At 35.6% G+C, this 13,995-nt stretch overlaps 2 protein-coding genes across 2 annotated transcripts; one reads left to right on the forward strand and one right to left on the reverse strand. All coding sequences in view use genetic code 12, as the record gives it.

Moving 5' to 3' along the window:
• Positions 1-713: 713 nt before the first annotated feature.
• CD36_45670 (nuclear migration protein, putative) lies at positions 714-12,221 on the forward strand (the record flags this gene model as incomplete). Its single annotated transcript, XM_002420165.1, has 1 exon — positions 714-12,221. One exon carries the CDS (start codon positions 714-716, stop codon positions 12,219-12,221), a length of 11,508 nt encoding a protein of 3,835 aa, XP_002420210.1.
• A 121-nt stretch (positions 12,222-12,342) lies between these two features.
• Positions 12,343-13,770, reverse strand: CD36_45680 (conserved hypothetical protein; the record flags this gene model as incomplete). Its single annotated transcript, XM_002420166.1, has 1 exon — positions 12,343-13,770. One exon carries the CDS (start codon positions 13,768-13,770, stop codon positions 12,343-12,345), a length of 1,428 nt encoding a protein of 475 aa, XP_002420211.1.
• Between the last annotated feature and the right edge of the window lie 225 nt (positions 13,771-13,995).

A 13,995-nucleotide genomic window follows, 5' to 3' on the forward strand; every position in this document is an offset into this window, starting at 1 on the left:
GACTTTTATCTTTTTATTCCTTTTATTTGGTTTTTTTTATATGATGGACAATAAGAGGGGGAGGTAAATGTGGTTAGTTTATATTGTAAAATTTTCAGTTCTGGGATTAATTGTCATTATTTTGTGAGTTATGAGTTAATGCAAAGTATATATATAGATAGATTAGAGGTGTGTAAATATATTATAAAAAAAAAGAAGTGCATACTGTTTTATTAATTGAGTGTTTGGTTGTTGTTATGATGATAAAAATGACGATGGAAACACGATTCAAATATTAGCTGATTCTTATTATTGACTTAAAATGTGTTGTTGTATTCAGTAAGAGTAGTGGGACAGGGCTTAAAATTTTTTTTTGTATGGAGCAGAGAAAGGGAATGCGGCGTATTGTCAATAGAATTGGTAACATAAGAGAGAAAGAAAAAAAGGGCGTGTATTGTTGTTGTGTTATATGCAAACTCGTCTTACCGAAATCAAATCAAAACAAAGTAGCAAACAAATCAAAACAAACAGAAATAAGACAACAACAATAAAATTTTTTTTTTTTTTCCAACCAAAAAATTATATAATAAATCAAACCATAATTTAAAAGTATACCAAATAGTTTACTATCCTTATATTTTTTTCATTCCAATAAAAACCAATTACCATTACTGCTACTGCTACTGCTACTGGTATAGCTAATTGATTATATTCGTATCCCATTTACTTTGAAAATGTCTTCCAAGGACAAGCCATCTAAAGAGGATATTAGAGGACAATTGTCCGATATACAGAAACGATTATTTAACAAAAAGTCTCCTCCTAAAGATACATCTGGTCCTAGCTCCAGTACCAATTCTAATCACCGACCAGTTCTAAAAGAATCCAATCACCATTCACAAGGCAAATCATCTTTATTATCTGGTGGTGCTGGCTCTCATGAACAAGAAAGATTTGCTGAATTCTTACCACCACTTCCTAAAGGCAGTGGCAATGCCTCTGGTTCATTAGGACCACCGGCACCTGCTGCCTCTTCTTTGAAACGCGTTCCACATCAACATTCCTCGCGTTTAGGACCAGAATCAAAAGGTAATGACATGAACTTTGTTGTTGGATTAAGTGAAAATCTTTTGACAGAATGCCGTCGATTAAATGCTGAAAATTCTAAATATCGAGAAAAATTAAAATCAGCATTAGACGAAGTTCAAAACTATAAAGAGGAAGTGTTTAAATTAAAGGATTTTAACAAGTCACACAATACTAATGAACAAGCATTAAAAGATAAAAATTGGGAATTGGAAAGTAAAGTTATCAAATTGGATGATGAATTGTCAATGTTGAAAAAATCGCAAGAAAAAACTATTCACGAAAACTCCGAATTATCTAATCAGATCAGCAATTTAAATAAAATTAATGACAAATTGGAAATAAGTAATCAATCTTTAACAAAGAGTTTACATGACACCAAACAGTCGTACCAATCAGAAATTCTGGCTTTGAATGCGCGAATTGAAAATTTAAATGATGAAAATGATCAATTGCATTTACGTTTAGCCGGTGAAGATTCCACTAATATCAGTCGTGCAGAAACTTCAAAGGAAGCAACTTTACCATCAATGGATGAATCAACAGAGAGTGATGATGATACCACTGAATTTGATTCGATTTTGAAAGAATTGCAACCTTGTGATATACCCGAGGCCAACCCAAATAATCCACAGTTAGAAATTGATACTTTGAGATCTACTTTGCAACATTCTAATAGAACAATTGCTAAATTAAGATCTTCTATGCTTAAATTGAGAAAGTTTGAACAACAACAACAACAACAACAACAGCAACAACAAGCTAATATGTCAAATTTACAGAGAACTCCAATGAAGTTTGGAAGTAAACCCAAATTAAGAGCTTCAAAGAGTGAACTTACTCCATCTCATAGAACCTCGATGTTACTTTCACCAGCGAAAAAGAATTCAAAATTTTCAATTCTTGACGATGATACAACCCACAATAACGATGACCATGAACCATTCCCAACAGATGGAGGCAAATGGGAAGATTTCATTACTGATGACTTAGAAACAACTCCATCAAAATCGGCATCTAAAAAATTAATCACTGATTCGGATGTTGAATCAACCCATAGCAGAGCCATAAATGTCACTGCAGCAACTGGTGATTACAGTATACCCTATTTAGTGGAATCATCTGATTCAGAAACCGAGCCTCAACTGTTAGACGATGATTCTCCTTCAAAACATATAAAATCATCACTTTTATCAAAAGAACTACAAGAATCGAGCAAATTGAGAAATAAGCAAATCCAACAATATGCATCTTCAAACAATTTAGTCATGGTACCTTTCGAGGAATTGGAGAAATTGAAATCAATAGACGACGAAAAGTTATTGTTGACTGCCCAGGACAGAGGTTATCATTTGCTTACAACCAAAGAGTACAACGAATTGATTGATGAAGAAGAAATCAAGAAGAGATTGGAGAGCAAAGGTCTTGTTACTCTTCCTTTTGATGAACTCGAATCTATAAGAACAAATTTAGATAAACCTGATAAGGCATATATCACCGATAAAGCAAACCAGATGGGATTGATTGTTACATCGAATGATTTGTACGATACCCTAGTGAAGAATGCCAATGAGCCATCAGTGGACCACATTACCGCAAAGGCAAGAGCCCAAAACTTAATATTATTATCAAATGAAGAGTGGAAACAATTAAAGAACCCTTCTTTGGATCAGTTAACCAAGTTAGTATCAAAACATGAGTCTCAAGTTTTATCCAACAATGAGTACGAGTCTTTGACAAACCCATCTGTTGAAACAATCACCCAAAAGGCAAAATCGCATAAAATGACCATTGTACCGGATACCGAATATCAAAAACTTATACATCCATCATTAGATGTGTTGTCTAGCCATGCCTTGGCCAAGAAACATACTCTTATCAAAGATACTGAGTTGGAAGAATTGAAGAAATCAGCACAAAATCCAAGCTTATCTCAAGTCAAAGTGCACGCTGATAAATTAAATTTGGTAACCATGTCAAAGCCAGACTTCACAGATTTATTTAAAACCGCAAACGAACCCAGTATTTCACATATACGTTCTAAAGCAACTGATTTAGGATATACTGTTGTTAAACAACAAGAATACGACGATATGACAAATAGCATAAACCATCCAGATATTACTGATTTGAAAGGAAGACTCCCTGATTACAAAATATTGCCATTGTCGGAATACGATGAAATTTATAAATTGGCACATGCACCAGAAGTGGAACACATAAAAACCAAAGCAACTAGTTTGAACCATTATTTGGTGAGCAACGAAGATTATGAGAAACTTCAAAACCCAACTTTGGAAACTTTGCAACTGCAAGCTGACACTTTGAACCATTCAGTATTAGATAAAACCAAGTTGGCTGATCTTGAAAAGTTGGCATACAATCCTGATTTGGATCATCTTCAAAAAGTCTTGAAAGAGATTGACTATGAGTTATTACCAAAACAAGAATTGGAAGCCTTGAATAATCCAACTACTGACTCTTTACTGGAGAAAGCTAGTAAGTTGAATTGTGAAATAATATCTCAAGAGGATTACAAAGAATTATTTGCATTGGCTCATGACCCATCACTCGAGCACATCCATGCCAGCGCATCAAAGTTGGATAAAACTGTATTATCAAATGATGAAGTTAACGAATTGAAAGCATTAGCTTATACATTTAGCATTGAGAGATTACAATCTTTAGCAAAAGAGAAAAATCATACATTGGTGGAATCAAGTGAACTCGACGCATTGAGAAATCCGGATATAAATCAAATGAAAGAAAAGGTGAAAGGATTTGGACTTGAAACAATTAGCAGAGTCGATTTGGATAAATTGAAAAACCCATCAAGAGAAAAGATTGAATGTATAGTTCAGAATTGGCATTGTTCTGTGATAGATAATGCCGATCTCGATTTGTTAAAGAATCCTGAACTTGAAACTATAAAAGTGAAAGCTGAACAGTTTGGCTATCAATTATTGCTGAATGAAGACAAAGAAGCCTTAGACAAATTAGCCAACCAGCCAGACTTGGATCATATTCAACAAAAGTCAAAGGATCTTGGATACATACCAGTAAAGGTAGAAGAGCATCAAGAACTACATAGTTTAGCTCACAATCCATCTATTGATCGTATCATTGAAAAGTCGAAACATCATGGCTATGTTGCAATTAAAGAAACTGAGCTTAAAACATTGAAAGAAGTAGTTGATTCTCCCGGCTTAGAACACATCACATCGAAGGCAAAATTCCATGGATATGTTCCTGTGAAAGAAACTGACTTTGAAACTTTGAAAACGTTGGCTCATAAACCAGATTTGGACCATATTATTGAAAAATGTAAATCTCTTGGCTATGCAGCTGTCAAAGATCTGGATTACGATGAATTGAAAAAATTGGCTCATGAACCTACTATTGAACATGTCACCAAAAAATCAAAAGAACTTGGTTTTGTTACTGTTAAAGAAACTGATTTCAACGATTTGAATGCATTGGCACACAACCCAAATGTGGAACGTATCAGTGCCAAGGCAAAAGAGCATGGACTCATTGCAGTGAAGGAAGTTGATCACACAGAGTTGACAAAATTGGCAAATGATCCCCCAATAGAGCATATCACTGAGAAATCTAAGGAACTTGGATATGTTGTTGTCAAGGATTCCGATTTCACAAACATGCAAAAATTGATTGATAAGCCCACGGAGGAACAAATTGAGTCCAAAGCTGCCAAACTTGGTTTAGTCACAGTGACTAAAACTAAATACGATGAATTGGAAGCCACAGTAAACAAGCCATCGTACGAGTTCTTAACAGAAAAAGCCCAATTATATGATTCTATCGTTATTTCCAAGCAACAATTTGACAATCCAAGTCTTGACTATATAAAAGAGAAATCAGTTGCTCATGAACATGAAATAATTCCCAGTAAAGATTTAACAGACTTGAAGACTTCTTTTGAGTCGCCATCTGAAGAATACTTGCATGAGAAACTGAAAGACAAAGGGTTGAAATTAGTAACTACTGACGAGTATAATTCATTGATGATTTTAGCTCATAAACCAGAGAAATCTCATTTAGTTGAAAAGGCTTCGGCACTTGGTATGTCTTTAATTGGTATCGATGCTTTGAACAATTTAAAGAAAGATTTAGAACATCCACAAAGGGATTATTTGGTAGAGAAAGCGAAGGCTCTTGATTTGTCAATTATTGAAAATGACAAGTTATCTACTTTGCAAACTTTGGCTGAAAATCCAGACTCTGCATATATTGAAAGAGTTGCTAGACAACAAGATTTAGTTGTGTTGTCTTTATCTAAACATGAGAAATTGGTAAAGGACTCTACTAATCCAGATGCTGACCACATTAAACTGGTTGCTGAGAAACAAGAGCTTACAGTTTTGACAAATAGTACATTCAAGGATTTGACCGACAGGGCTGAGAACCCAACATTGAATCAAATCAAGGAAGCAGCAAAAAGGAATGACCAAGTAGTTATTGCTACTCAAGAATACGAGAATTTAGTACATCCAGATGAAACCTTGGTAAAAACACAAGCAGACCGTTTGGGATTGCAATTAATGCCCATAAAGGAACATGAAAAATTAATGGACGATTTTGAGAACCCAACTTTGGATTACCTAGTCAGTAAAGCCGCTAAATATGATTCCCTTGTTATTACCAAAGATGAGAAATCCCAGTTGGAAAAATTGGCCCATAATCCTGATGTTGAACATATCACAGAGACTGCTAATGTCAAAGATCTTGTTGTTGTGAATAAGGAGGAATTTGCGAACATAACAAAGTTGGCCAATGAACCTCATGAAGAGCATATTATAGCGAAAGCAAAGAATTTGGGTTTAGTTGCTATTAATGAAAATGATCATAAAGTTTTATTACAGCCTTCTAAATTTAAACTTGAGCAACATGCTTCAAAAATTGATCATTTATTAGTACCTGAAGAAGAAGTTCACAGATTGAGAGGAATAGAAAGTACACCGTCTAGAGAATTTATTGAGACAAAGGCAGCACAGCACGATTTGGTTACTTTGACGAGAAAGGAACATAGTAAATTAGCAAGTAATGCTAATGAACCTTCAAAAGATCATATCATAGCAAAAGCCAGTGCTATTGGTTTAGTTGCTGTTTCTAAGAAAAAGCACGACCAAATGTTGAAAGCCTTGGAGGAACCCACTCTTGATTACTTGAGTGAAAAAGCAGCCAACAATTTCAAGTCAGTAATAATTCCAACAGATAAATATGAGTCTTTGAAGGAGAATTTAGAACTGCCCGACTGGAACTATTTGACAGAGAAAGCTAATTTACATGAATCAATTGTTGTTAAACAAAAAGACTACAATGCGTTAGTGAAAGTTTCCACTGACCCAAGCATACAGTTTATTGAAGAGAAGGCTAGAAAGTATAACAAATCCGTTATTAATTCAGATGAATGGAAGAATATTACCCGTGTTGCATTTAACCCAACCAAGGAAGAATTGTCAGAGAAGGCAGCTCAAAATGATTTAGTAGTAATTGACAAAAATGAGTACAAATCCTTGGAAGAAAGAATTGAGAATCCAACTTCACATTATCTAAAGGAGCAAGCATCCAAGTTCAACTTTACGATGGTTGGTACAGATGACTACAACAAATTAACTACCTTAATTACTTCTCCATCAAAGGAACATATTGAAGAGAAAGCACAATCTGCTGGTTTAGTTGTTGTTCCAAAAGATGAATATGATGAATTATTAGAGAAGTCAAATAACCCTGATGAAAAAAGGTTGTCCAAATTAGCAAATGCAAAAGGAATGTTGTTAATTCACAAAGAAGAACATGCCAAGTTAACCAACTCACTTAAGAACCCAAGTGTAGATTTTTTGAAAGACAAGGCAAGTGAACATGGCAATGTTATTATTTCTACTGAGGAATATAAAAAATTGCTTAATGATATTGAGTCTCCAGATTTTGAGTATTTGGAAAAGAAGTGTCATGATAAAAGCATGTCTATATTACCAACAACAGATTTGAAACAACTTAAATCGGCATTTAACGATCCACCGATTGATTTCTTAAGGGAACATTCAACCAAGGCGAATTATGAATTGATTCCAAAATCTGAGTATGAAAGTATGAAAAATTGCATCGACAATCCGGGTTCTGAGTTTATTCGGACCAAAGCAACCAAATATGGACTTGTGACTGTAACGGAAGAAGAGTATGATTTGTTAACTGATCCAAATAAGGAGTCATTGATTGAAAGTGCTTCTAAATTAGGATTGTCAGTGATTGAAAAACTGGAGTTGGAATTATTGAAAAGTAAATTAGATAACCCTAGTGTCGAGTACATGAAACTTAACTCCGAAAAATTGGGCTATGTATTAGTATCATCAAATGAAATCAATGATTTGAAAAGAGCAATTGATCAGCCAACAGAGAAATATATTGAAGAAAAGGCAAATAAATTGGGACTTCATGTGATGAGCGTTAAAGAATACCAAAATTTGAACGAAAAGGCAACAAAACCAAGCAAGGCTCATATTGCTTCAGTTGCAGGGCTTTTGGGATTAACTGTTATTGGAGCTAAGGAACATAAAGATTTGGTAAGCAATTCAAAGAGTCCTTCTTTGGATCATATCAAAGATAAAGCAAAGAATCATGATCATGTGGTAATTCCACAAAAGGAGCATTCAAAACTAGTTGAACGAGCTAATATTTCTATTCGAGATTTGGCTAAGGAACAAGGAATGGTGGTGCTTCCATCGGATTCTCATGCTGAGTTGGTAAAGAGTGCCTCTAAGAATTTAGAGGATCACGCTAGGGAGAATAATAAAATTATAGTTTCTCCCGATGAACACAAAGAATTGGTCACCAGGGCCACGAAGTCTTTAGGTGATCTTGCTAAGGAAAATCAGATGGCAGTTATTCCAATTAATGAATATCAAGATTTGAACGAAAAAGCTGCTAAGAGCTTGCATGATCATGCTGCTGAACAAGGTGTAACTGTTTTATCAAAAGGTGAACATGAAACTTTGACCAGAGCTGCAAACAAAACAGCCGAGGACCATGCTAAAGAAAAAGGTATGGTATTGCTCAAGATTGATGAACATGATCTGTTGGTGACACAAGCATCGAAATCATTACAAGACCTTTCTAAAGAACAAGGAATGGTATTGATGTCTCCAGAAGATCACAAAGATTTGACAGCAAAAGCATCGAGAACTTTAGATGACTTTGCAATTGAACAAGGCGTAATTCCTGTACTGACCAAGGAACACCGAGAGTTGGTAACAAAAGCTGCTCGATCTTTGAATGATCATGCCCAAACCGAAGGCATGGTTGTTCTTTCAAAATCGGAACATGAAGAATTAACTGAAAAAGCAAGTAAATCAGTTAAAGATTTGGCAAGTGAGCAGAATTTAATTTTGCTTGATAAAGACCGTTACGAGGACTTGATCCACAAGGCCAATAAATCATTAGAGGAACTAGCTCAAGAAAATGGAATGAATGTTGTATCCCCTGAAGTGTTGAAAGAGCTTAAAGAAAATGCCGAGAAACCTCTTGATATAAGAGCTAAAGAACAAGGAAAGACTGTAGTAGGTATTGAAGAATTTGACAAGTTGAATAATAAGATTGAGAAACCAAGTTTAGAGTATTTGAAGGAATGTTGCAAAAAGCATCTCAAAAAGATTGTTCTGGAAGAAGAGTATGAACAACTTCAACAGAGAGCTAATCAAACTGTTGAACAAAAAGCTAATAGTATGGGACTAGTAGTGATTAAACCAGAGGAGTTAGAGCAACTTAAGACATTGCTTGAATCTCCAAGCTTAGACTACATAAAGTCAAAAGCTGCAGATCAAGGATTCGAAGTTATCGAAAAAGATAAATATTCCTTGATCAGCGAAAGATATAAGAAATCTGTTGAACATCTCGCTGAAGAAAATGGATTAGTTGCATTAAAAGTTGAAGAGTATAATACTTTGGTCCAAAATGCCAATGAACCTTCTTTGGCTCATATTACAGAAATGGCAGGTACATATGAGCATGTGGTTGTATCAGCAAGTGATTTCAACAAGTATTTGAATACTTTTGAACATCCTGAATTAGAGTTTATAAAAGAAAAAGCAAAAGAGCAAGGTTATACTGTTGTTTTGTCGGACGATTATGCCTCAATTGTTGCTGAAAATAAGGAAACGTTAGAAGAAAAGGCTGAAAAGGCACATGCTAAATTGATACCTGCTGAAGAGTACACTACCCAACAAGAGACTTTGAACAAACCAAGCATTGATTTCTTGAATGAAAAAGCCAAGCTTTTGAAGAAAGTTATTGTACCACAAGTGGAATATGATGAATTAGTGAAATCAGCTTCACAAACTGTACAAGATAAAGCAGCTGTAGCTGGTATGGTTGTGATCGATAAAGACGAGCACTCTAAATTGCAAGCAACACATAGAGCACCATCACTTGAATTTTTGCATCTGAAATGTAATGAGAAGGGCATGACATTGGTTGAACAGAAGGAGTTGGATAATTTGAAGTTGTCAGTAGAAGACCCCTCCCTTGAATACTTAGAAAAGTCTGCTAGCAGTAAGGGTTATGCTCTAGTTGACAAAAAGATATTAGTGGAAATGAAAGAGAACTTAAATCAGTCTCTTGAAGACAAGGCACAAGGCAGAGGAATGATTGTATTGCCTGTCGATGAGTTTTCTTCCTTGAAGAAGTGCGTGGAAGATCCAAGTCTTGAATTCCTTAAAGATAAATGTGGAAGCAGTGGATATCATGTCATTGAAAAGGAATCGCATGATAATTTGGTAAAACAAGCTTCATTTACATTAGAGGATAAGGCTTTAGAAAATAATATGGTATTGTTAACTCCTGAACAACATAAGCAACTATCTGAGCCAAGTTTGGAGAGTTTGAAGGAATTTGCCCTGAGGCAGAACTATGATTTAATTTCTCATACTGATTTAGTTGAGTTGACAACAAAAGCAAATAATCCGTCCATTGAAAAGTTGAAAGAAGTTGCCAAGGCTAACCAATTTGTATTAATCCCAACAGACAAGCATCTTGAAATGAAAAAACAAGCTGAAGCCACTATTCAAGATAAATTAGAAGGAACTGATTGGAAGTTGATTAAAAATGATGAGTATGATGAACTTTTGGTGAAGGCCCATCAACCAACCATTGACGATATTGCTAAAAATGCGGCAGCAATTGGATTTGGAGTAATGTCTGTTGAAGCTATTAATAAATTGAAAGAACAGGCAAATGAGTCAATCTATGAAAGAGGGGCCAGAGAGGGTATGGTTGTTATGTCAAAGGAGGTGCATGATGAAATGAAGGAGAACATTGAAACTCCATTAGTTAAAAAAGCCGAAGCTGAAGGATATGCTTTAATTAAACCTGATGAATTGGAACAGTTACGAGTGGCAGAGTCTCAGACAGTCGAGGAAAAAGCACTAGCTGAAGGTAAAGTGACAATTTCTGAAAAGTTGTATAATGAGATTCTTGAAGAAAAGGAGTTATGGAAGGAAAAGTATGCTGCTGTGGACTTGAGTTCAGGAGAGGAACATTCGCTAAGTGCCGTTAAAGAGAAGCTCAACGAATTGGGATTCTCAGTTATTCCAAAAGACAATTCAACGTCATTGCCAACAGAAAAATCATTTAGTTCGGATTCAGAAGACTTCCATTTCCATGATGCAGATGAATCATTCGTTCTTTCCGAACATGAGTTAAGTTATTCCGCTTCTAGATTGGGTTTGGTGTTGTTATCAAAAGAAGAATATAATAAGTTGAGCAAAGTCGATGAGGAAAAAGTAAAGAGTCTAGCCAAAGAGTTGTCTTTGACCTTGGTTCCAGAATCTGAAGTAATTAATTGGAAGCAATCGTTAGCAGCAAAAGATGAAGAGATCCACAAATTGAATTTGGAGAAAGAAGAGCAAACGAAAAAAATGGCTCTGTTGGAGAAGAAAGATTCTAATGCACCAGAAACTGCAGAAAGCTCAGAGGCTGCTAAAAAGGAAATTCTTACAAACAAAGATGACATTGTTACTGCGGCAACTAAATTGGCGTTACTACCAGTTCCAGAATCACAGTATGTGGGTACTACAGCTCACCCACGTCCAGATGTGAACAATGTTAAGGTGGTTCCAACTAGTTATTTCAATCAGCTACTCAAGTTGAAAGCAATGTCCATTGAAAAATGTTCTGACGAAGTATTCAAACAGTATGCAGAGAAACGTGGATTTGTTCACCGGGATCAATTAACCCCAGTATTGGCGTCAACGACTCAATTCAAGGGTACACCAATACAAGATAGAGATTCATTGGATCTGATGTCAAGAATCACTCCACCTATAAATCCTGCAGTAAAACAACGACAAGTCACACCAGTGTCCAGACGCAGTTTGTCACTTAGCAGTGGTGGTCGCGTGAGTTTTACACGTGGTCTTCCCGAATCTAATTCAGTTGTCTCTCGTCTTTCTGAACAGTCAGTTCATCAATCATTACGAAGCCAAGGATTATTCTCGATGGCGACAGATGTTTCATTCACAGACAGGTCGATGATTCCAGCTATAACTCAAGTGGTTATTGGTGAATACTTGTTCAAATACTATCGTAGATTAGGTGCTTTCAAAGTAATCACAGAAACAAGACATGAAAGATACTTTTGGGTGCATCCTTACTCATTGACACTTTATTGGACGGAGAATAATCCAATATTATCCAGTTCTTCTCTGGCCAAAACTAGAGCTGCTGCCATAGTAAGTGTTGAAAGTGTTGAAGATAACAATCCATTACCTACTGGGTTGTATTATAAGAGTATTATTGTTCATTCAACTGACAGATCCATTAAGATCACGTGTGCCACTAGACACCGTCACAACATCTGGTACAATGCTTTGCGTTATTTGGTTAACAGGAATATTGACGACTTGGTAATTGATGAAGACACGAATATAGATGAATTATCGGATGAATTCGAAGTCAATGTTCCTGTTGGATTAGCTCCTGCTGCTGTCAAGTCAGATTCCCATAGAAATTTGGTGAGTTTGATGGATACGGGTGATCGTCGTGCATACCCAAGACCTAAGAGAATTACATCGCTGCCTTCTTCGCCAGCATCAGGAAGACTTTCAAGATTCCTGTCCATGAGAAGAATTGGAAAGGAATAGTTGAAATATGAATAGACTATGGATAAATATTAGATCAATGTTTATGTTTTGACAATTGTATATTAAAATGAATACACATGTGAGTATTTTTATTAAATAATAATAGTGTTGGCCTCTATTTTCAGTTGACTTTTTCGTTAACTATACCCTGTGTTGGGGATGCAAGTGGCAAGGAAGTTATCTTTCTTCGTTTTGAAATAAACTCTCGGAAATTTAGCACTATTACAGCGAATAATGCAGATAGACTTAAAGCCAATGTCAATTTGAAAATCGAATTGTAGCATAACTTACCCAAAGTGCAAACAAAGGTGTTTGAGTTTGCATCATTTAAATCCTGAATGGTTACGGAATTGGAATCATAGATCTGACCAAACAATTTTGTGAAATAAAAGCTAGGTACAATTGGACTCATACTCACGATACCCCAATTAAAAGAAAAATTCTCCATACCAAAGGCATCTCCAACAATAATTGGCAGGATACAAAATGTAAACCCGTAGAAAAATCCTATTAGAAATGAATTGGAAGGTAGCTCAGTGTAGCTCTCAATGTTAAAGGCTAGTAACTGACATACTGCCATGCCAATAGCAGGTATAAATAGTAAAGATTCTCTTGGTTTATGGAATGACTGAGTTATAATGTCACCGGCGACCCCAGAAACTATTCTTCCAATGAAATTGGCTATAGATATAAGCCCCACTTGAAACTGTTGATCTTGTTGGATTATCATACTCACATTCATTTCCGCAGGCAACGCCTTAGTAACTAACGCCTTGACCATATATCCCACAGAGTAGATGTACATTTGCCCCATAGCAGCCAAAGTTCCAGTTATAAGAAAAAGGAGCCAAAATTTAACATCAGTAAATAAGGAAGATACTGAATGAGATTCTGCATTAGGCCCATGATGATGATTAGAATTGCTAGTAGCCGAAGGTTTGTGGAATGTTGAAGCACTTTTTAGTTTGTGTTCACAATCAGCAATATAGACACTTGGGAAACAAATCAAATAGATAAAAATAATTGACATTACCAAAAACCCCAAAAAGCTAGATGTATCACCAGGATAAAACACAGATGCTATAACTGAATAAAAAAGGGCACTTAATCCATACAAGGCTAATGGTAAACTTGTAGCCACGCCTCTAATACTGGGGAAACTTACAGCACAACATTTCAAACATGCAGAATTAATGAACGTTGAGCCTACTCCCACCAAAAAGATGGTTAAACTAGAAAAATGCAAATTGCTCCAAGCATAGTCAAATTGCCGTTTCAATCCAATGTACGAAAATATAATCAAAATGCCACCTATTAGTAGTGACACGGTATACCCCTTTTTATCCACAACAGCACCAGATATTGGACCAGCTATTGCTACACCTATAGTTCCACAAAGGGCTATTATTGATGAGTCAGATGCACTGTAATGCAATTGGTTTGCTAGTTGGGGACTGTATGATGAATAAAGATAAAGTGTTCCACAAATCAAACCCAAAAAAGTGCAAGACAATAAAACAAAAACTCTTTGCACGTTTCGTGAGATCATTATAAGTAGTTCATAAAAGGTTGGGATGTTCTATCTTGGTTTATATTCAATGAGTAGAGTACTTTCTCTAGGGGGGGAGGGGGCAATTCTCTAAAAAGGAATAAGGTTATGATTTTTCAACTATAAACACTGTAAAAATATGAAAGCAATTTAGTCTAAAAATAAGAAGCAAACGGAAAAAAAAAATCAAAACAAAGCAAAGCAAAGCAAAACAAAACAATGAAA

Source organism: Candida dubliniensis, chromosome 4, assembly GCF_000026945.1.
Source record: "Candida dubliniensis CD36 chromosome 4, complete sequence".
Taxonomy (NCBI): Eukaryota; Fungi; Ascomycota; class Pichiomycetes; order Serinales; family Debaryomycetaceae; genus Candida; species Candida dubliniensis.